Genomic DNA, 23,789 nt, shown 5'->3' on the forward strand with positions numbered 1-23,789 from the left:
CTAATTTATCATATTTTAATTCTACTAAAAGTCACATTTTAAATGTATGGGCTTTTTGGTTGTTGTTTATCCAGAGATACAAGGAACTCCTAAATTAAGGAAGTTTTGTCAAATTGAGGGTCAAGAAAACTGAGTTCTAATCCTGTCTCTACTAGTAACTAGAGCTGCAAACCTGAGCTCATCATATTCTCTGAACCTTTGTTTCCTTATTTGTAAAATACTGAAGTGGACTAAAATTTAAAATCATGAAAATTGCTAGTGTTCCCTTAGGTTTTAGTGTTGTAAGACTCTTATTGTTTACATTTTATTATTCATTGTTCCCATGAATCTCCTTGCCTTTTTGAAAGCCTATATTTGATATCATATGCAAGTTTAATGTATTGTATGTTTGAATACACATAGTCACTTCCATTTTTTCAAATGTTACTCAAATGCTTCCTCAATTTGGTGCTGTAGACCAGTCTGCTCTCCCTTCCTTTTCATTCAGAAGGTTCCAGTCTCTTAGCCACAGTCCCTGAGCATCAGTGGATCCTGTGAGAATCAATAAGGTAAGCTGGTGGGCTCAGCATTAGTGCTGAAAAGCATATAAAATCTCCTCTTCAAGATTCAAAGATTTTAGTCAGGCAAATAAGTTTGGCTGATTGTCAGATAAGGCATTCTAAGTGTTGCACTTAGGTACCTAGAAGGTATTTGTAGTGGCTATTTTTGCCCTGCCCACCTGTCATGCCTGGAGTCTAATTTCTAACCCCCAACACACATATTCTGTACCATCTACCTGAAAATGCGCCAAACTTGACCCTGTAACTTCACTTCCATAGAGTTAAGAATACCATTAACAGAATTAAAAGACAAAGCGCATATTGAGAGAAAATATTTGAAAAACATATAATAAAGTTTATTTGCCATCATAAATATAAATGACTCTTAAAAATAACTCTTTTAAAATAATAGTGCAATGGAAAATGGGCAAAGACTGTGAATATGTAACTCATAAAAAAGAAATAAGGACAAACATGCAAAAATTTACTAATAATATAAATAAAAATGTTTGCTTTTAATCTTATTATATTAGCAAAAGTAAAATTATTGATACTATTCAAAGGTGGGCATGAGGAAATGGGTACTTCTATATGACTTCATTAGAATATAAACTAGCACACGATATCTATTCAGATTTAAACATGCATTACATTTGACTTAGCAATTTCACTTCTAGGAATCTACTTTGCTGAAATATTAACAAAACTATGAATATACACATGTATAAAGATATTTTCTACAGCATTGTCCATAATAAATTAAGAAATTCCAAGTGACCTATCAATTACCAAGATAAAAACTGTTAAATGAATTATCATAATCCTTATAAGAAATTACTGTGAAGCCATTGGGAAGAATATTTTGAGATTTTTATGTGCTGGTATAGAAGACATAGCACTAAGTAAGAAACACTGTAATAAATGGAACTTTACTTACTATAAGTGAAAAACTAGAATTATATGTGTAGAACTATATGGTTGTCTGAGGATTTCTTACAAAGAGCTGAGAAAAGAAGAGAAGCTAAAGAAAAAGGAGAAAAGGAGAGATATACCCATCTGAATGCAGAGTTCCAAAGAATAGCAAGGAGAGATAAGAAAGCCTTCCTACGTGAACAATGCAAAGAAATAGAGGAAAACAATAGAATGGGAAAGACTAGAGAACTCTTCAAGAAAATTAGAGATACCAAGGAAACATTTCATGAAAAGATGGGCACAATAATGGACAGAAACGGTATGGACCTAAGACAAGCAGAAGATATTAAGAAGATGTAGAAAGAATACACAGAAGAACTATACAAAAACGATTTTAATGACCAGCTAACCCTGATGGTGTGATCACTCACCTAGAGCCAGACACCTTGCAGTGTGAAGTCAAGTGGGCCTTAGGAAGCATCACTACAAACAAAGCTAGTGGAGGTGATAGAATTCCAGCTGAGCTATTTCAAATCCTGAAAGATGATGCTGTGAAAGTGCTGCACTCAATATGTCAGCAAATTTGGAAAACTCAGCAGTGGCCACAGGACTAGAAAAGGTCAGTTTTCATTCCAATCCCAAAGAAAGGCAATGCCAAAGAATGCTCAACCTACCATATAATTGCACTCATTTCACATGCTAGCAAAGTAATGCTCAAAATTCTAGAAGCCAGCCTTCAACAGTACGTGAACCGTGAACTTCCAGATGTTCAAGCTGGATTTAGAAAAGGCAGAGGAACCAGAGATCAAATTGCCAACATCTGTTGGATCACTGAAAAAGCAAGAAAGTTCTAGAAAAACATCTACTTCTGCTTCATTGACTATGCCAAAGCCTTTGACTGTGTGGATCACAATAAACTGTGGAAAATTCTGAAAGAGATGGGAATACCAGACCACCTGACCTGCCTCTTGAGAAATCTGTATGCAGGTCAGGAAGCAACAGTTAGAACTGGACATGGAACAGCAGACTGGTTCCAAATTGGGAAAGGAGTATGTCAAGGCTGTATATTGTCACCCTGATTATTTAACTTATATGCAGAGTACATCATGAGAAATGCTGGGCTGGATGAAGCACAAGCTGGGTTCAGATTGCTGGGAGAAATATCAATAACCTCAGATATGCAGATGACAGCAAAGAGGAACTAAAGAGTCTAAAGATAAAGATGAAAGAGGAGAATGAAAACGCTGGTTTAAAACTCAACATTCAAAAAACAAAGATTATGGCATCCAGTCCCATTACTTCATGGAAAATAGATGGGGAAACAATGGAAATAAGGCCAGACTTTATTTTCTTGGGTTCCAAAATCTCTCCAGATGGTGACTGCAGCCATGAAATTAAAAGACACTTGCTCCTTGGAAGAAAAGCTATGACAAACCTAGACAGTGTATTAAAAAGCAGAGACATTACTTTGCTGACAAAGGTGTGTCTAGTCAAAGCCATGGTTTTTCCAGTAGTCATGTATGGATATGAGAGTTTCACCATAAAGAAGGCTGAGCACCGAAGAACTGAAATATTAAGATATTTCTCCCAGCAATCTGAACCCAGCTTGTGCTTCATCCAGCCCAGCATTTCTCATGATGTACTCTGCATATAAGTTAAATAATCAGGGTGACAATATACAGCCTTGACATACTCCTTTCCCAATTTGGAACCAGTCTGCTGTTCCATGTCCAGTTCTAACTGTTGCTTCCTGACCTGCATACAGATTTCTCAAGAGGCAGGTCAGGTGGTCTGGTATTCCCATCTCTTTCAGAATTTTCCACAGTTTATTGTGATCCACACAGTCAAAGGCTTTGGCATAGTCAATGAAGCAGAAGTAGATGTTTTTCTAGAACTTTCTTGCTTTTTCAGTGATCCAACAGATGTTGGCAATTTGATCTCTGGTTCCTCTGCCTTTTCTAAATCCAGCTTGAACATCTGGAAGTTCACGGTTCACGTACTGTTGAAGGCTGGCTTCTAGAATTTTGAGCATTACTTTGCTAGCATGTGAAATGAGTGCAATTATATGGTAGGTTGAGCATTCTTTGGCATTGCCTTTCTTTGGGATTGGAATGAAAACTGACCTTTTCTAGTCCTGTGGCCACTGCTGAGTTTTCCAAATTTGCTGACATATTGAGTGCAGCACTTTCACAGCATCATCTTTCAGGATTTGAAATAGCTCAGCTGGAATTCTATCACCTCCACTAGCTTTGTTTGTAGTGATGCTTCCTAAGGCCCACTTGACTTCACACTGCAAGGTGTCTGGCTCTAGGTGAGTGATCACACCATCAGGGTTAGCTGGTCATTAAAATCGTTTTTGTATAGTTCTTCTGTGTATTCTTTCTACATCTTCTTAATATCTTCTGCTTGTCTTAGGTCCATACCGTTTCTGTCCATTATTGTGCCCATCTTTTCATGAAATGTTTCCTTGGTATCTCTAATTTTCTTGAAGAGTTCTCTAATCTTTCCCATTCTATTGTTTTCCTCTATTTCTTTGCATTGTTCACGTAGGAAGGCTTTCTTATCTCTCCTTGCTATTCTTTGGAACACTGCATTCCGATGGGTGCATCTTTCCTTTTTTCTTTTGCCTTTAGCTTCTCTTCTTAGCTATTTGCAAGGCCTCCTCAGAGACCATTTTGAACATATAAAGAATACAAAATGTTCCTGTCATACTCCTTGTTATGGATTGATATATATTCCACCAGGGCCTCAGAATATGATTTTATGTGGAAATAGTGTATTTACAGAAGTAATCAAGTTTAAAAATGCCTTCAAGTAAAAAGCTTTCTCCTGGGACATCTCTGGTGGTCCAGGGCTTAAGACTTTGTCGCAGGTTCGATCCCTGCTGGGAGAACTAAGATCCCACATACCTTGCAGCCAACAAAACAAAACAAAACACAGAAACAGTAGTGTAACAAACTCAGTAAAGACTTTTAAAATGGTCTACATAAAAAAACAAAACAAACAAACAAAAAAAACACCAAACTAAAAAAATCCTTCTTCCGTCTCTAGTAAAACGAGGTCATTAGAGTGAGGAGGACATTTGGACCCAGAGACAGATAAGCACAGAAGTGAGTTGATGTGAACACATGCAGGGAGCAGACTGCCATGTGAAGAAGGAGGCAGAGATTGGAGTTATGCTGTCACAAGAAAGAAATGTTTGTGGTCACTAAAAGTTAGGGGAGAGGCATGGAACGGATTCTCCTTCACAGTCCTTAAAGGAAGCCCATCCTGCTGAGGTCTTGACTTTGAACTTTTAGCTTGTAGAAATATGAGGTAATAAACTTCTGTGTTTTAAAGAAACTAGTTTGTGGTACTTTGCCACAATAGCCCTAGAAAACAAATACAATCCTCTATCAAATTTAAGCAGAAAGGGATTTAGTACCTGGAATTAGATGCTTAATATTTACTCTGTTTTTTTCTGACTGAAAAAACAGGCTGTAGGCTAGACATCTAGGAAATACTCCCAGAATCACTGGGACTCCTAGGATTACTGATATGTTTACTATATGGTAATCCACCCCAATACTATTGCCTGGAAAATCCCATGGACGGAGGAGCCTGGTAGGCTACAGTCCATGGGGTCGCAAAGAGTCGGACACGACTGAGAGACTTCACTTCACTTCACTTTTACTACAATCAGGAGCTGGCTCTCAGGATGTCTTCACTTCAGCCACTATCTGAGAATCAGGAAAACATCATCAGAACCATCAACTCCAGGACTGTATCTCATGTCCATGATCTGCACAAGTAAAATGTATGTGTTGCACACCTCCTCCATCCTTTCACAGTTTAGTTCAGAATTTAAGCCTTTGAGCCTGTTTTGGGGAACAAAAATATCTGGAGTGCTTTGTTGCAAATATATTTGGATATGAAGCTTTTAGCTTTTTCGTTTCTGAAGCAGAAGAAAAAGAGAAAAGGCCCACAAGAAAGAGGTTGAAATATATTTTGAACAAGCTATTGTTTTCCTTTTATCTTTTTGGTCACCATTTTATGGCTTATTTCTTTAACATCCTTCTTCTGTTTCCTCTTAAATATTCCTATTACCCATTTTACCCATCTTCTTTATATTCTCTGAACAAGTGCATCTATTCTAAATTTGTCCAGGTGTCTCAATCATTCTTGCCTGGAGAATTCCAGAACAGAGTAGCCTGGCAGGTTACCATCCATGGTGTCACAATGAGTCGGACACAACTGAGTGACTGACACACACACACACACAAACACACACTCCGTCATTACCACCCCAGGATATACTACCATCATCTCTGACTTGATTACCACAATACCCCCTATCAGGTTTCCTGTTCTCCCTTCCCCCATCCCAATTCAGTGGGATGGAGGTGATCTTTGTAAAATTCATGACATCATGTCTCTCTCTTTGGTCACCCTTCTGATTTTCTTCATTACCCTCAGGAGACATCTCTCACTCCTCACTCTCATGAGTTCACCTTGCCACTCACTATTCCCTCACAGGCCTCACCCTATACTAAGTCACCCTAAGCTGTTTAAACCATCCAGAATGCCTCATGTCCTTTCCTTTCTCTTCACTTTGGCACAAGTTGTTCCCTCTGTCTGGTTTGGAAGTTGTTTCCCTTTGTCTTTGTCAGGTCAACTCCTATTAATCCTTTCATCTAGTGCTGACTTCCATATTAATTCTAGTTACTTGCTGATTTTCTTCCTCAGAGGAGAGAATGAGATTTGAACAATTTTGCAGAATGTATTTTATTCACCTTCGTAGCTTTAGTGTTAAATATAGCTTTAATTTAATTATTTATATTAATTCTCTATTTTAATTTTGGTTTGTTTGGTTTGGTTTTTCCAATGGTGTGAATAGTGGCACACATTAAAGACTGCTGTCAGGATTTTGAGGTATATCATTTTCTACCTTTGCATTAGCTTCCTAGTACTGCTAAAGCTGCTTAAAAACTTACTTTCATTTTGGTAGTAGGTCACATCTTTAGTAGTTATGTTATTATTCCTATTTCATAGATTGGGATTGGGAGTAAGGTCACATCATTCTTAAATAGAATGATTAATTCAGAACTTCTTCCCTCATGCTGTATTAAGTAAAACAACAAGTTCTTCTTGACTAGCTCAAATAAAGCAAATTTAATATGGAAAACATATATTTATTCATTCATACAGACATATGTCTATTTATTCATTTGGTCAAATATTCAGTAATTGAAGAGGAAAGAGAATAAATAAAAGCCATCAAAAAGAAACAAAAAGTCAACTAATGGATAAAACTTTATATATATTATATATAATATACTTAGAACTTTATGATACACTATGTTATTCACTAATTTTGCTGTGTCACTTATGTGATACATCCATCCCAGTTATACAGCATTTCTAGAAAATTGTTTCTTTTTAAAAAAAATATTTATTTATGTATTGGCTGCGTCAAGTCCTAGTTGCTGCACGCACGCTCAGTAGTTGTGGTTCACGGGCTTAGTTGCCCTGCAGCATGTGGGATCTTCGTTCCCTGACCAGGGATCGAACCCATGTCCCCTGCACTGGAAGGTGGTTTTTTAACCAAACCCAGGGAAGTCCCAGAAAACTAGTTCTTAAAACTCAAATTGACTCATGCTGCCCAGTACTGGTTAGATGGACTGGCTGGGAATTAGAAAGGAGAGATGTTCAAAGTCTCTCCTAGACTGGGCTGGTGACAGAAGAAATCCTGGCTTTTGTCCCTTTTGTTTACCACAGTGTACCAGTGAGCCCTTGGATATGCAAAGGCAGCTAACCAATGGCTGAAAAGCTAAATTTTTCTTCACCGTAAAGTGTGGGCTTTGAGTTGGTGTAGGAAAGATGAATGGAGAAGGAAATGGCAACCCACTCCAGTATTCTTGCCTAACGAATCCTGTGGACAGAGAAGCCTGGTGGGCTGCTGTACATAGGGTCACATAGAATCAGACACGACTGAAGCGACAGCATGCATGCATGCACTGGAGAAGGAAATGGCAACACACTCCAGTATCCTTGCCTGAAGAATCTCGGGGACGGAGGAGCCTGGTGGGCTGCCATCTATGGGGTCGCACAGAGTCAGACATGACTGAAGTGACTTAGCAGCAGCAGCAGCAGGAAAGGTGAAAAAGAGTCCTGAAAAACAGAGGAGATAGGAGGTTTGAGGAGTTTCTATGAATGCCAAATGACATTTTGGGAACCTGAAGTACAGATATAAAGAGGCTAATGAGAAATTCCCAGAGATAGGGTAGGTGTTTAAGAACAGGGATGCCAAACAAGTAACATTTTGTTGTTGGCATTGTTGTGAGGTAAAATCAGCCTATTATTTCAAACAGTTAATAAAATATGCCACATGTTCTGAAGGTGGGAGGATTAAAGGAGGTGATAAGTTCCACTGGTATATGGGCGTGGAGCAAAGGGAAGAAAACAGTATAGGGTGAAGAAATTAGACTCGGCTACTCTTAATTCTTAATTGTATTGTCACACTGCCCTCTAATGGTCTGTCAGTATTTCACTATTTAGCAGATTCAACTGTTAGCTTCTGAGCCACCTGACTGACAATTTCCCCGTTCAGTTCAGTTCAGTAGCTCAGTCGTGTCCGACTCTTTGCGACCCCATGGATATATTATAATATTACTTCATATTATATTATATTATATATTATACATATATATATATGCCTGCTCTTTAAATTTTTCCATTAACAAATAAAAAAGACTATGTCCTTTGAGGCCACAAATAAAGGAAAAGCAGTTGCATAGTTGTTGCCCAGGGCACCTTGCCCCTATGAAGCAGTTACTGGTTATGCCCATGGAGCTTCACTGTGAGCCTACCTTCTCCTTTTGTCTGTCTTTTCATCTCAGACAAAATATAGACTGCTCAGAGATAAAGAAGAGACCAAAAGCTCCATCAACAGAGTGCTGAGAAACAAAGTGGGTAACATCTGACTGTTATATAATACTATCTTTGGTAGAAAATAAATACTATCTTTGGTCTGCTTTCTGTTTTTGGAATTCTCAAGTTGTTTGTCTCATTTTGACTCTGAAATTAAAAAAAAAAATAGAAGGAAATGTTCATAAAACTTGATGCCAAAACACCACTAGTGGACCTTCAGGTCTTAGCTTAGATGAAATTTAATTCATTTGTTCAGAAGTATTTATTGAGTATCTCTCATGTGTCTTGCTGAACAAATCAAGCATATTCCCCACAGCCAACGTGTATGCGGGCTTCCCAGGTGGTGCAAGTAGTAAGGAAGTAGTAGTAGTAAAGCCAATGCAAGAGATATAAGAAATGTGGGTTCGATCCCTGGGTCGGGAAGATACCCTGGAGGAGGGCATGGCAACCCACTACAGTGTTCTTGCTTGAAAAATCCCATGGACAGAGAAGCCTGGTGGGCTACACTCCATGGGGTTGCAGGGCTGGACACAACTGAAATGACTTAGCACATGATATGTATGGCTGTGCGGGTGAATGGTACTCAGTAAAGTTGTGCAGTGGTCCTTACTTTCAAGGGGGTGGTCCTTACTCTCAAGGAGATTGTACCTAGTAATTTCTAGGAAGTCTTGCTTGAACTTTCACTCCTATCTTGGATTAGAAAAAGGACTCCATAATAAACCCAGTCATAGCACTTCACGCATTTGTCTATTACGGTGTCATCCTCTGTTAGATTGCAAACTCAGAGGATAATGAGTTTGGGACTATCTTGTTTGTCCCTTTCCAGGGGTTAGGGATGCATCAGTGAATTAAACAGTCAAAAATCCCTGGCCTCTACAAGCGGGTAATCTAGAAGAGAGAGACAGTCAACAAGTTCAGTATGTACCATGTTACATGGAGATACACCATGGAAAAAGTCAAGTAGGGGAGGGGTCTTTTTCCTCCCCTACTTTGGCTCTTTGCTCAGATATCACCTTTTTTTTATTTTGAGAGAGGAAACCGTTGGAGGTTCACAGTAGAGGAGAGATACTCTCCATCTAAAAAAGAAAAACATTTAGGAATAAAACAGTAGGCACACTTAGCAAACAGCTAGTAAGGCAGTTATCAGCTCTCCACTTTGCCAGAAATCAGGCCACAGTGAATACATACTTGTACAGAATATAGAGAATGAGGGCCCAGCCCTAGCCCTTCTCTTGAAAATCTGGCACTTTCATATTTTTTCTGAATACATTTTAACATTCTAGAGAGCCCTCGTGTTGTAATCTGAGCTGGTTTTGCATTTTTTGTTGCAGAATAGCACCTCGCATCTTCTAGTATCAGCCTGCATACCATTTGTACTTGGCTGGGGTGTCTGAGGCTACGATTCTTTAAGCCTTTCCAACCAGCTCTACTTGACAGTGTCCTTTTCAGGAAATGACGTCCTGGATAATTAACAGACTCCGCTATATTTAACACATATTCCTATCCGACATTTTCACACTTACTTTGCCTCGCGGACAAGTATAAATGTATCTCTTCCTTCTGACTCTCTGGGCCTCGCTCCCTATTCTTTTGACAGCAGCCCAATCCCAAGCATCCTTCCCTCCACGTTGGCGACCCGCCTGCGCGGTACAGCCTTTCGGAAGCTGTAGGCCCGGCGGTCCGCCTCGCCAGAACTACAACTCCCGGCAGCGTCTGTTTTCCTGCGCCTCCGTCTTGGCGCATGGCCCGTCGGGAGGGGGCAGGTAGCGGGCGGGGTCCAATGGGTGCCGGCTCCCGAGGAGAGGGCGGGGGAGAGGAGGAAGGAGGCTGACTCTGGGCCCCGGCCCCATTCATTGCCGCGGCCGGCACGGCTGGGGTCTTGTGTGTTACGAGTTATGGAGGCGCTAATTCCTGTTATTAACAAACTCCAGGACGTTTTCAACACGGTGGGCGCCGACATCATCCAGCTGCCTCAGATCGTGGTGGTGGGAACGCAGGTGAGAAAGGAGGGCGGCTTCCGTCCAGGCCGGAGCCTGGGGCGCAGGCCTGGATGAGGCTGCGGCAGCGCTTGCTCCCCGACCGGCCTTCGCGGCCTGTGGGAGGAGGGCGCTGCCGCGCCTGGGCGCCTGGGGCTGCGTTGCACCCGGGCTGGTTGTCCGGGGCCTGGCGGGGAGGCGAGGGGCGGAGCCGGCGCGGCGGTCCCGCGGGTCCCGGGGGCGGGGTGGGGGAGGGACGGGCGGGCGGAACTGGAGTCCGCGGGGACCGGGCGCGGCTTCGCCCGCGGGCCGCTGCTTCCAAGGGCACCTGGGGGACGCGTGGGGCACGCGGGGCCGGGTAGCCCCTTCTAGGTTGGTTTCAGGGCGGCGGGGTGTTTGTTTCCCTCCTTGCCTTGCTCAGGGGCTGCGAAATTAGTATTGGAACTTCGGTGTCGGGGCCCAGGAGGGCCCCTACTTGGGTGCACCTGAGTGTTTTCCTGCCGTGTGATTCCCGTTTCGAAAACACCGAAGCAGTTAAAAACAAACAAACAAAAAACCCAGACCAACTTGTACTTGGAGTTTGTGGATATAAGGAAGAGATAGTCAATTTTTCTGCGTAGGCTATGGTTTTTGACTTCCATCTAAATTGGGCATCAAGGTTCTCTGATCTTTTCATGTTGACATCTCTTGTAGGTAATACATTTTTACATGTGGAAATGTTGAAGAAGTAACTTAGTATGACAGAGAAGTACACATTTCATTTTCTCTGCCTGCTGCTTTTCTTGGTTGAAGAGAATCAACCACAGGCTTTTTAAAATGATGTTTTCTGTTGGAAAGGGGACGTTTTCCTCACTTTCCATCAGGTTCATCGCTGCTGCTGCTGCTAAGTCGCTTCAGTCGTGTCCAACTCTGTGCGACCCCATAGACGGCAGCCCACCGGGCTCCTCTGTCCATGGGATTCTCCAGGCAAGAATACTGGAGTGGGTTGCCATTTTCTTCTCCAATGCATGAAAGTGAAAAGTGAAAGTGAAGTCGCTCAGTCGTGTCCGACTCTTAGCGACCCCATGGACTGCAGCCCACCAGGCTCCTCCGTCCATGGGATTCTCGAGGCAAGAGTACTGGAATGGGGTGCCATTGCCTTCTCCGAATATAGAGTACAGGGTATAAATATTTTGAGAGGGAACTCAAAATAGAGTATTTCCAGACAGTAGTAACCCTGGAAACCATAGACATCCTGTCTAGGGTGGGCGAGAGGGGCTTTTTAGAAATTATTTCAGAAACACATTTCCTTGGTTGATTATAGGATTGGTATAGATCCTATACCAATATGTGCTCAATTCTGCCTTCACATATTATGGTACTTGTAAATGTTTGTAATGGCTAGATACTCTGGTTTATTAACATAGTAAATTATGAGAATATTTTTTTTTAGTTTATTTTGTTTACTGCTGTGTTCCTATTCCTAGCTCTTGGTACAGTCTCTGTGTATGTAGTAGATGCTTCAAAGATAAATACTTTGAATGAGTTACTGGATAATATTTTTTAAACACTTGGGCTTTTATCATCAAAATCAATCTATTTTGTAAATAAAAATAGAGGAGAAGAAATTAAATCTTCTTTGATAGTAATTTGTGTTTCCTAGCTGTAGATCAGAAACTTTCCATATACTTTTAATAGGGTCTCAATGCTTTTTAAGCATGAAGCAGTAAAAGAGTCAGAGCTATAGTGTGTTAGCATAAATAGTTTAAAATCAAGAAAGATTTTCCTTACATGAAATAGAATTTATTTCAGTGGTAAATCTGTTGGCAAAATTAGGGAGGGAACAGGGTAGAAAAGTAAAGATCTCAGCATTGTGAAAGTCATTATTAACATATGTCTGCAAAAACCATCCTAATAGTGATAGTTATATGCTATATATGTGTATGCCATATTTGCATGTTAATGTTTAGGATTAATGCAGAAGTCTAAAAAACTATTCAGTTTTTAGGCTTGATTTAATGGGGGTTATCTCCATTCATGCCCTTAATAACTGAAATTCAATCCTTTATTAATCAGTTATAGAAGAACTACAGAAGAATAGAAGCAATGTATTTTTTTTCTCATATTTTCCTCAATATGTTGGAAAAAAACTTTTCTTGATTTGAATATAAGTACACCATTACTTGTCATCTAAGCCATTTAATGACTGAAGCGACTTAGCAGTAGCAGCAGCAGCAGCAGCATATATACAGCACCTCACATTCACATTTAATGGAGTAGTGTACAGTGAGTGAGTTACAGATGTAGTAAATGCTTAGTTCGAGTGGTAAACTTTGCAGTGGCAGTAATGTCTCTGTCTTACACTTTACCTACATGGCAAAGACATTACTTTGCCAACAAAGGTCCGTCTAGTCAAGGCTATGGTTTTTCCAGTGGTTATGTATGGATGTGAGAGTTGGACTATGAAGAAAGCTGAGCGCCAAAGAATTGAAGCTTTTGAACTGTGGTGTTGGAGAAGACTCTCTTTTTTTTTTTTTGGTTTTATTTATTTTTTTTAATTTTTATTTTATTTAACTTTACAATATTGTATTGGTTTTGCCATATATCAAAATGAATCTGCCACAGGTATACATGTGTTCCCCATCCTGAACCCTCCGCCCTCTTCCCTCCCCATACCATCCCTCTGGGTCGTCCCAGTGCACCAGCCCCAAGCATCCAGTATCGTGCATCGAACCTGGACTGGCGACTCATTTCATATATGATATTATACATATTTCAATGCCATTCTCCCATGGAGAAGACTCTGGAGAGTCCCTTGGACTGCAAGGAGATCCAACCAGTCCATCCTAAAGGAGATCAGTCCTGGGTGTTCATTGGAAGGACTGATGTTGAAGCTGAAACTCCAATACTTTGGCCACCTCATGCGAAGAGCTGACTCATTGGAAAAGACCCTGTTGCTGGGAAAGATTGAAGGCAGGAGGAGAAGGGGACGACAGAGGATGAGATGGTTGGATGGCATCACCGACTCAGTGGACATGAGTTTGGGTGAACTCCGGTAGTTGGTGATGGACAGGGAAGCCTGGCGTGCTGCGGTTCATGGGGTCGCAAAGAGTCGGACATGACTGAGCAACTGAACTGAACTGTAGAGATGATGGCTTCACTAAGTTTACTAATTTGGTGGCAAATATTGATCTTAGTTTCATTCCTTCAGTGTTTAATTCCTAAAATATTGTGAGTACTCTTAAGTAAACTCATGTTTTTCCCTTTCCTTTTCTTTTTCCCTAGTTTATCTGTATAAACCTTAAAAGATCAGATCTCTGTGCTGATTACTTTAAAAAAATGTTTCTTAAATCATTGAGGTGAAATGTATATAGCATAAAAATTAGCTATTTTAAAGTGTACAATTCAGTGGCATTTAGTACATTCATAATGTTATGCAACCACCACCTCTGTCTAGGTCCAAAATATTTTCATCACTCCAAAAGAAAACGTCGTATCCATTAAGCAGTCATTTTGTAATTCTCTTTCCCCTGAGTCCCTGGCAGCCACCATTTTTTTTTCCCTTCTTAATAGAGTTACTTTTTCTGGAAATTTTGTAGAAAGAGAATCATACAATATGTGGCCATTTAAGTTTGGCTTCTTTCACTTAGTATAACATGATACATTCACATTGTAGCATGTACCAGTGCTTCCTTTTAATTGGTGACTAATCTTCTATTGTGTGTATTTACCATATTTGTTATCATTTATCTATTCATGGATATTTGGATTGTTTCTATCTTTTGGTTGTTGTGAATGGTGCTGCTATGAATATTTGTGTACAAATATTTGAATGCCTGTTTTTAGTTCTTTTTGGTATATATCTACAAATAAAATGAGGTCATATGGTAATTCTATATTTTAAGTTTCTGAGGAGCCACCAAACTGTTTCTACACTGTCTGTGTGTGTGTGTTAGTCACTCATCGTGTCTGACTCTTAGCCCACCAGGCTCCTCTGTCCATGGAATTCTCCAGGCAAGAATACTGCAGTGGGTTGCCATTCCCTTCTCTAGTCGATCTTCCCAATCCAGGGATTGAACCTGGGTCTCCTGCATTGCAGGCAGAGTCTTAACCATCTGAGCCACCAGGGAAGCCCCAGATTATTTACGGTAGCAAACTACCAGGGTCCCAACTTGTTTACATCCTTGTCAAAACTTGTTATTGTGTCTTTTTACTATTCTGATGAGAATGTGAAGTCGTATCTCATTGTGGTTTCAATTTGTATTTCCCTAGTGACTAATGAAATATATATCTTTTTAGGTGCTTGTTGGGATTATTTGTCTTCTTATTGTTGAGTTACCAGAGTTCTTTATGTATTTTGGATACAAGATCATTATCAGTATATGATTTGCACATATTTTCTCCCATTCTGAAGGTTATCTTTTTACTTTCATGATCATTCTTTTGAGGCACATAAGTTTTCAATTTTGATAAAGTCTAACTTATCTATTTTTTTAAGTGTTTTATAGTTTCAACTCTTACATTTAGGTTTTGATCCATTTTGAGTAAATTTTTGTGTTTGGTATGAAGTATGCGGTTCACCACTACAGATGGTGACTGCAGCCATGAAATTAAAAGACGCTTACTGCCAGTCAGAATGGCTGCGATCCAAAAGTCTATAAGCAATAAATGCTGGAGACGGTGTGGAGAAAAGGGAACCCTCTTACACTGTTGGTGGGAATGCAAACTAGTACAGCCACTATGGAGAACAGTGTGGAGATTCCTTAAAAAACTGGAAATAGAACTGCCTTATGATCCAGCAATCCCACTGCTGGGCATACACGCTGAGGAAACCAGAATTGAAAGAGACACGTGTACCCCAATCTTCATCACAGCACTGTTTATAATAGCCAGGACATGGAAGCAACCTAGATGTCCATCAGCAGACGAATGGATAAGAAAGCTGTGGTACATATGCACAATGGAGTATTACTCAGTCATTAAAAAGAATACATTTGAATCAGTTCTAATGAGGTGGATGAAACTGGAGCCGATTATGCAGAGTGAAGTAAGCCAGAAAGAAAAACACCAATACAGTATACTAAAGCATATATATGGAATTTAGAAAGATGGTAACAATAACCCTGTATACGAGACAACAAAAGAGACACTGATGTATAGAACAGTCTTTTGGACTCTGTGGGAGAGGGAGAGGGTGGGATGATTTGGGAGAATGGCATTGAAATACGTATAATATCATATATGAAACGAGTCGCCAGTCCAGGTTTGATGCACGATACAGGATGCTTGGGGCTGGTGCACTGGGACAACCCAGAGGGATGGTATGGGGAGGGAAGAGGGAGGAGGGTTCAGGATGGGGAACACATGTATACCTGTGGCGGATTCATTTTGATATTTGGCAAAACCAATACAATATTGTAAAGTTTAAAAATAAAATAAAGTTAAAAAAAAAAAAAAAGATGCTTACTCCTTGGAAGGAAAGTTATGACCAACCTAGATAGCATATTCAAAAGCAGAGACATTACTTTGCCAACAAAGGTTCGTCTAGTCAAGGCTATGGTTTTTCCTGTGGTCATGTATGGATGTGAGAGTTGCACTGTGAAGAAGGCTGAGCGCCAAAGAATTGATGCTTTTGAACTGTGGTGTTGGAGAAGACTCTTGAGAGTCCCTTGGACTGCAGGGAGATCCAACCAGTCCATTCTGAAGGAGATCAGCCCTGGGATTTCTTTGGAAGGAATGATGCTAAAGCTGAAACTCCAGTACCTTGGCCACCCCATGTGAAGAGTTGATTCATTGGAAAAGACTCTGATGCTGGGAGGGATTGGGGGCAGGAGGAGAAGGGGATGACAGAGGATGAGATGGCTGGATGGCATCACTGACTCGATGGACGTGAGTCTGGGTGAACTGAGGGAGTTCGTGATGGACAGGGAGCCCTGGTGTGCTGCGATTCATGGGGTCGCAAAGAGTCAGACACGACTGAGCGACTTATCTGTTCTGATCTGATGGGTTCACCTTCATTCCTTTCCATGTGCCTGTCCAGTTGATCCAGGACTATTATTTGTTGGAGACTATCCTTTCCCACTTTAGGGCTCCGCACTATTGTTGAAAATCAATTGACTATAGATGTAGAGGCTTATTTCTGGACTCTCAATTATTTTCTGTTGGTCTTTAGGTCTCCTCTTAAGTCAGTATCACACACAGTTTTGATTACTGTAACTTTGTAGTATATTTTGAAAACAGAAAGTATGAGCCTCCCAACTTTGTTCTTTTTTTTTTCCCAAGATTGTTTTGCAGTGAGGAGTCCCTTGCCATTCATTCCATAGAAGTTTTAGAACTGGTATTTCCATTTCTGCAGACAAGATTGTTTGGATTTTGATAGGGGTTGTGTTGAATCTGCATTACTTTGGGGAGTATTGCCCTCAAAGTATTAAATTAGATCTTAAATTCTTGGTTGATGGATTTTTTGTCTCACATCTTTAAATGTCATACTGTTACCTCTGGCATCCAAGATGTCTAGTGATAAATTTATTGTATTATTAATCTTATTGAGGATCCCCTGTATTTGAGTTGATTCTCTGCTTCTCTCTTGGTGCTTTCAATATTTGTCTTTCACCAGTTTGACTATAATTTGTCCCCATGTGGATCTCTTTGTGTTTATCCTACATGGTGGAGTTTCACTGAGTTCTTTAATATGTAGATCCATGCCACATTCCCCAAGTTTTCCTGCTTTTATGAAAAAAGTAGGGATTTTTCTGAATATTACTCTTGCTTTTCAGATATCTATATTTCACTCTTGCATTTATGTTCCAGACAGCACTGGGTCTGTATTTTATAACCAGGAAAAAAACTGCTCCCTAAGGTCTTTAGCATTTTAGCAAGTTTGGATCTGGGATAATTGAAGTGGTTTAAATTTTAGATTTATATTTTGCCAGTGTGTGTGTGTGCTGTGTGCTTAGTCACTCAGTTGTGTCCGACTTTTTGCGACGTCATGGACTGTAGCCCTCCAGGCTCTTCTGTCCATGGAATTCTCCAGACAAGAATACTGAAGTGGTAGTCATTCCCTTCTCCAGGGGATCTTCCTGACCTAGGGATCGAACCTGGGTCTTCTGCATTGCAGGTGAATTCTTTACTGTCTGAAGTACACTGGGGAAGCCCGTTTTCTCAATAGGTGGAGTGTTTGAGCTTTGTGGTAAAAACATATTAGTTTATTTATTTAAATACCCAAAAAGTTAATATTTCTAAGGATACTCAGAAATATTTTATTTAAAATAAATGAGACAGGACTTGACTGGTGGTTCAGTGCTTAACAATCCGCCTGCCAATCAAAGAACTTTAGTTTGATCCCTGGGCTGGGAAGATTCCATATGCCTTGGGGCAGCTAAGCCCATGTGCCGCAACTGAGCCTGCAAGCTGCAACTGCTGAAGCCTGTGCCTTGGAGTCTGTGGTCTGCAACAAGAGAAGCCACTGCAATAAGAAGCCTGCACACTGCAACTGGAGAGTAGCCCCTGCTGGCTGCAACTAGAGAAAGCTTGCATGCAGCAACCAAGACCCAGTGCAGCCCAAAATAAAAAATTTAAAAAGAACTCTAAAAATAAACATGAAAAATATTAAGGAAACCTTCTGTAAAACTAAAACTACTTCAAAATAAAAAGTTAAAAACTTAGTAAATGTACATTTTTATCTGTTATATTAATATCAAAATAAACAAGAGGTCTGCAATGAAAAGTAAAAACTTACAAGTTAAAAACTAAATCAGTTTTGCTTAATGTGGCATGAATGAATATTTACAACAATTCTATTTTCAGTTGCATGAAAAGAATACAACTTCCTGTTCCCAGTTGATGATAGTTATCAGAAAGAGCTAAAGCTATGACAAAATGTTAAGGGTCCATCTCAAAATATAAATCCAGGACATTATAAATCTCAATACAGTGCAGTTTGGAAGAAACTAAAAATTACACTGAGACCATATACACAAATTTTTAGCCCTTAAGTATAGGATATTGAGTCAGTTTTGGGAGTATCAGATGTAAAGAACAGAAGACACTGCAGTTCCAAGTGAGCCCTATTTTCACAGCAAGCTGGCTGTGGCTTTTGCCACTTTGAAGCTCCTATAGCTGCTTACCTTTGTGGAGGAAAGAGTGCAGACTTGGGAGTGTTTATATCACCAGGGGGAAACAAGCCCTGATCTAACCAATTGTTGAAGAAACTGACGGCATTTAGAATACTGAGGTAAAAATTGGGAGTGCACAGACATGTTTTGTTCTGTGTATGTGTGTTGACACATAAATTTTTAAAAATTGTGATATGATTGACATGTAAACATTATATTAATTTCAGTTGTGTAACATAATGATCTGACATGTGTATACATTGGGAAACAATCACTCCAATAAGTCTAGTTAACATGTCACCACACAGTTATAATTCTTTCTTATGATGAGAACTATTAAGATTTCCTATTAAGATTTTCTCCATTCCCTGGAGAAGGGAATGGCAACCCACTCCAGTATTCTTGCCTGGAGGATCCCATGGACAGAGAAGCCTGGCGAGCTACAGTCCAGGGGATCGCAGAGAGTCAACACAACTGAGCAGCTAACACTTTCTTTCACTTAGTAACTTTCACACTTTATAAATATACACTATAGTATATTATTACCTATAATCACTGTGTTGTACTTAACATCCCCATGATTGATTTTTAACTGGAAGTTTGTACCTTTTGATCACATTTACCGATTTCACCCCCCCCCCCCCCCATCTCTGGCAACCACTGGTCTGTTTTCTATGACTTGTTTGTTTATGTTTTAGATTCCACATACAAATGAGATCATGCGCTGTTTGCTTTTTCTCTGACTTATTTTACTTAGCAAAGTTCATTCATGTTGTTGCAAATAGCAGGATTTCCTTTTTTTTAATGGCTAAATGATATTTCTGTGTGTGTGTGTGTGTATACATACACACATTTATTTTATCTGCTCATACACTTGTGGGCATTTAGGTTATTTCCATTTCTTGGCTATTTGAAGTAGTGCTGCAGTGAACAGGGTGATGCATATATCTTCTCAGTTCAGTGTTTTTGTTTCCTTTAGATAAATACCCAGAAATAGAATTGCTGGATCATAGCTCTATTTTTAATTTCTAGAGGAATTTCCATACTGTTTTTTAAAATAGTGGCTGCACCAATTTATGGAGAAGTCAATGGCACCCCACTCCAGTACTCTTGCCTGGAGAATCCCAGGGACGGGGGAGCCTGGTGGGCTGCCATCTCTGGGGTCGCACAGAGTTGGACACGACTGAAGCGACTTAGCAGCAGCAGCAGCCAGTGTTGCTGCCCATGAGGTCATAGAGAGTCAGACACTACTAAGCACACACAAGACACTGATTAGTGATGTTGAGCCTTTTTTCATGTCCTTATTGTCCATTTGTATGTCTTCTTTGGAAAAATGTCTACTTGGCTTCTAAGTTCATTTTTATTTATTTTTGTTCATGTCATGTGGCTTGTGGGATCTTAGTTCCCCCACCAGGAATGGGACCTGGCCCTTGGCAGTGTAAGCCTGGAGTCTTAATCATTTGACTGCCAGGGAATCCCCCAAAGTTCATTTTTAAATCAGGTTATTTGTGTGTATGTGTGTGTGTGTTTCTTTTGTTGTTTGTTATTGAGTTGTCTGAGTTCTTTGTATATTTTGTATGTTAGCCTCTTATTGGTTAAGTGGTTTGAAAATATACTTTCCCATTCCATAGGTTCCTTTTCCACTTTTTTGATGGTTTCCTTTGCAGTGCACAAGCTTTTTAGTTTTTTTGTACTCCTCCTTGTTTATTTTTGTTTTAGTTGGCTTTGATTTGGTGTCAAATCCAAAAAAATCATCACCCATACCAGTGTCAAGGAACTTATAGCCTATGTTTTTTCTTCTAGGAGTTTTACATTTTCAGGACTTATATTCAAGTCTTTAACCCATTTTTCAGCTGATTTTTGTTTGTTTGTTTAGTGCAAGATAGTAATCCAGTTTCATGCTTTTGCATGTGGCTGTCGTGTTTTCCAACGCCATTTATTGAAGAGACTATCCTTTCCCCATTATATATTCTTGCTGTCTTTGTAAATTAATTGTTCACGTATGTGTTACGTTTATTTCTGACCTCTCTGTTCCATTTATCTGTGTGTCTGTTTTTAAAACAGTGGCTGCACCAATTTACATTCCCACCAACAGCATATGAGGGTTTCCTTTCTTCTACATCTTGCACAACATTTATTTCTTCCCTTTTTGGTAATAGCCTTTCTAACAGGTATGAGGTGGTATCTTTTATGGCCATAAAAGATATTGTGACTTGAGGGATCTCAGTTGCTCCTTGACCAGGGGGATTGAACCAGGGCCATGGTGGTGAAAGCTCAGAATCCTAATCACTAGGCTGCCTGGGAACTCCCAGATTATTATAACTTTTAAACATAGTTGGAAATCAGGAAGCATGTTATGATGCCTCTCCTCTAGTTTTGTTCTTTGTCACGATTGCTTTGGCTATCCTATTTATAAATTTTAGGATTATTTACTCTGTTTCTTTGAAAAATGTTATTGGAATTTTGATAGGGATTGTATTGAATTTGTAGATTACTTTGGGTAGTATGGATATTTTAGCAATCTTGATTCTTTTAATCCATGAGCACAGAATATCTTTCTATTTGTATCTTCAATTATTTAATCAGTGTTCTATAGTTTTTAATGTACAGGTCTTTTAAATAAACTTCTTGGTTAAGTTTATTCTTAGGTATTTTATTCTTTTGAAGCAATTGTAAATGGGATTGTTTTCTTAATTTCTCTTTCTGATAGTTCATTATTATGGTATAGAAACAAAACCTATTTTGCATATTGACTTTGTATCCTTCAACTTTACAGAATTCATTGATTAGTTCTAACAATTCTTTGTGGAGTCTTTAGGCTTTTCTACATAAATATCATGGCAAATAGTAACAGTTTTACTTTACTTTCTGACTTAGATGCCTTTTTCTTACCTAATGGTCTGGCTGAAACTTCCAATACTTTGTTGAGTAGAAGTGTCAGGAGTAGGCACCCTTGTCTTGTTTCTAATCTTAGAGGGAAAGCTTTTAGCATTTTACCATCGAGTATGTTAGTTGTGAGCTTATCATATATGGCCTTTATTAAGTTGAGGTATGCTCCCTCTTTTATTCACTTTGTTGAGTTTTTTTTTTTTTTTAATCATGGATAGATATTGAATTTGGTCAAATGTATTTCTTGCATGTATTGAGATAGTCATCTGATTTTTATCCTTCATTTTGTTAATGCGTTGTGTGTAACAGAGCCATCCTTGCATCCCTGGAATAAATCCCATTGATTATGGTATATGATCCTTTGAATGAATTACAGAATTCCGTTTGCTGTAATTTTGTTGAGGATTTTTGCATCTCTGTTTCTGTGGGATAAAGGCCTGCAATTTTCTTCTCTTGTGGTGGTCCTGCCTTGGTTTTGGTATCAGGTAATGCTGGCCTTGTAAAATGAATTTTGAATTATTCCCTCCTCTTCTTTCTTGGAAGGGTTTGGGAAATTCAGTTCAGTCGCTCAGTCATGTCCAACAACTCTTTGCGACCCCATGAACCGCAGCATGCCAGGCCTCCCTGTCCATCACCAACTCCCGGAGTTTACCCAAACTCATGTCCATTGAGTCGGTGATGCCATCCAACCATCTCATCCTCTGTCGTCCCCTTCTCCTCCTGCCTTCAATATTTCCCAGCATCAGGAGTTTTCAAATGAGTCAGCTCTTTGCGTCAGTGGCCAAAGTATTGGAGTTTCAGCTTCTGCATCAGTCCTTCCAATGAACACCCAGGACTGATCTTTGGGATGGACTGGTTGGATCTCCTTGCAGTCCAAGGGACTCTCAAGAGTCTTCTCCAACACCACAGTTCAAAAGCATCAATTCTTCAGCCCTCACCTTTCCTCACAGTTAAACTCTCACATCCATACATGACCACTGGAAAAACTATAGCCTTGACTAGACAGACCTTTGTTGACAAAGTAATGTCTCTGCTTTTTAATATGCTGTCTAGGTTGGTAATAACTTTCCTTCCAACAACATTCAAGAGGCTCTTTAGTTCTTTTTCACTATCTGCCATAAGGGTGGTGTCATCTGCATATCTGAGGTTATTGATATTTCTCCTGGCAATCTTGATTCCAGCTTGTGCTTCCTCCAGCCCAGCATTTCTCATGATGTACTCTGCATATAAGTTAAATAAGCAGGGTGACAATATACAGCCTTGACATACTCCTTTCCCAATTTGGAACCAGTCTGTTGTTCCATGTCCATTTCTAACTGTTGCTTCCTGACCTGCATTCAGGTTTCTCAAGAGGCAGATCAGGTGGTCTGGTATTCCCATCTCTTTAAGAATTTTCCACAGTTTATTGTGATCACAATGACACAGTCAAATATAGCTTTGGCATAGTCAATAAAGCAGAAATAGATGTTTTTTTGGAACTCTTTTGCTTTTTCCATGATCCAACAGATGCTGGCAATTTGATCTCTGGTTGAACATCTGGAAGTTCATGGTTCACGTATTGCTGAAGCCTGGCTTGGAGAATTTTGAGCATTACTTTACTAGCATGTGAGATGAGTACAATTGTGCGGTAGTTTGAGCATTCTTTGGCATTGCCTTTCTTTGGGATTGGAATGAAAACTGACCTTTTCCAGTCCTGTGGCCACTGCTGAGTTTTCCAAATGTGCTGGCATATTGAGTGCAGCACTTTCACAGCATCATCTTTCAGAATTTGAAATAGCTCAACTGGAATTCCATCACCTCCACTAGCTTTGTTCATAGTGATGCTTTCTAAGGCCCACTTGACTTCACATTCCAGGATGTCTGGCTCTAGTTTGAGAAGGAGGAGTGTTAATTCTTTGATTGTTTGGATTCACCGGTGAAGCTCTCAGCACCTAGACTTTTGTTGGGTGGTTTTAATTATTGATACAGTCTCCTTACTAGTAATTGATACGTTTAGGTTTTCTTTTTCTTTATGAATCAATCTTGTTAGTTTTTTTGATAGGAATTTTTCTGTTTCTTCTGGAATGTTCAACTTTTTCATGTGTAATTGTTTATACTAGTCTCTCATGATCTTATATCTCTGTGATATTCATTGTGACCTCTCTTTCATTTCTCATTTATTTGAGTCCTCTCTCTTTTCCTTGGTGAGGCTAGCTAAATGTGTGTCCATTTTGTTTATCATTTTAAAGAGCTGGCTGTTAGTTTTTCTTTTCTTTTTTTTTTTTTTTGTTAGTCCCTATTTCATTATCTGATTTGATCTTTGATAAATCCTTCCCTTTACTACTAACTTTGGGCTTTGTTTTTTAATAGTTCCTTGAGGTGTAAAATTAGACTTTTTAATTAGAGATCCTTATTGCTTCTAAATAACAGATATTTACTGCTGTGAACTACCCTCTAAAAACTGCTTTTGCTGCATTCTAAGAGGTCTGGTA

General features: G+C 39.7%; 1 protein-coding gene across 12 annotated transcripts in view; it reads left to right on the plus strand.

Moving 5' to 3' along the window:
• Nucleotides 1–10,119: 10,119 nt before the first annotated feature.
• DNM1L (dynamin 1 like) overlaps nt 10,120–23,789 on the plus strand; it is a 64,648-nt gene continuing 50,978 nt past the window's right edge. For 6 of the 12 annotated variants that reach the window (XM_055573729.1, XM_055573782.1, XM_055573737.1 and 3 more), the window contains exon 1: nt 10,132–10,357. In XM_055573729.1, coding sequence (XP_055429704.1) covers nt 10,256–10,357 — 102 coding nt within the window. In that variant the 5' untranslated portion in view covers nt 10,132–10,255. Of the gene's footprint in view, nt 10,358–23,789 lie in introns of all 12 variants that reach the window. The other 6 variants (XM_055573723.1, XM_055573754.1, XM_055573773.1 and 3 more) reach the window with 3 other exon arrangements.

The sequence above is a fragment of the Bubalus kerabau genome, chromosome 1 (genome assembly GCF_029407905.1).
Source record: "Bubalus kerabau isolate K-KA32 ecotype Philippines breed swamp buffalo chromosome 1, PCC_UOA_SB_1v2, whole genome shotgun sequence".
Classification (NCBI taxonomy): Eukaryota; Metazoa; Chordata; class Mammalia; order Artiodactyla; family Bovidae; genus Bubalus; species Bubalus kerabau.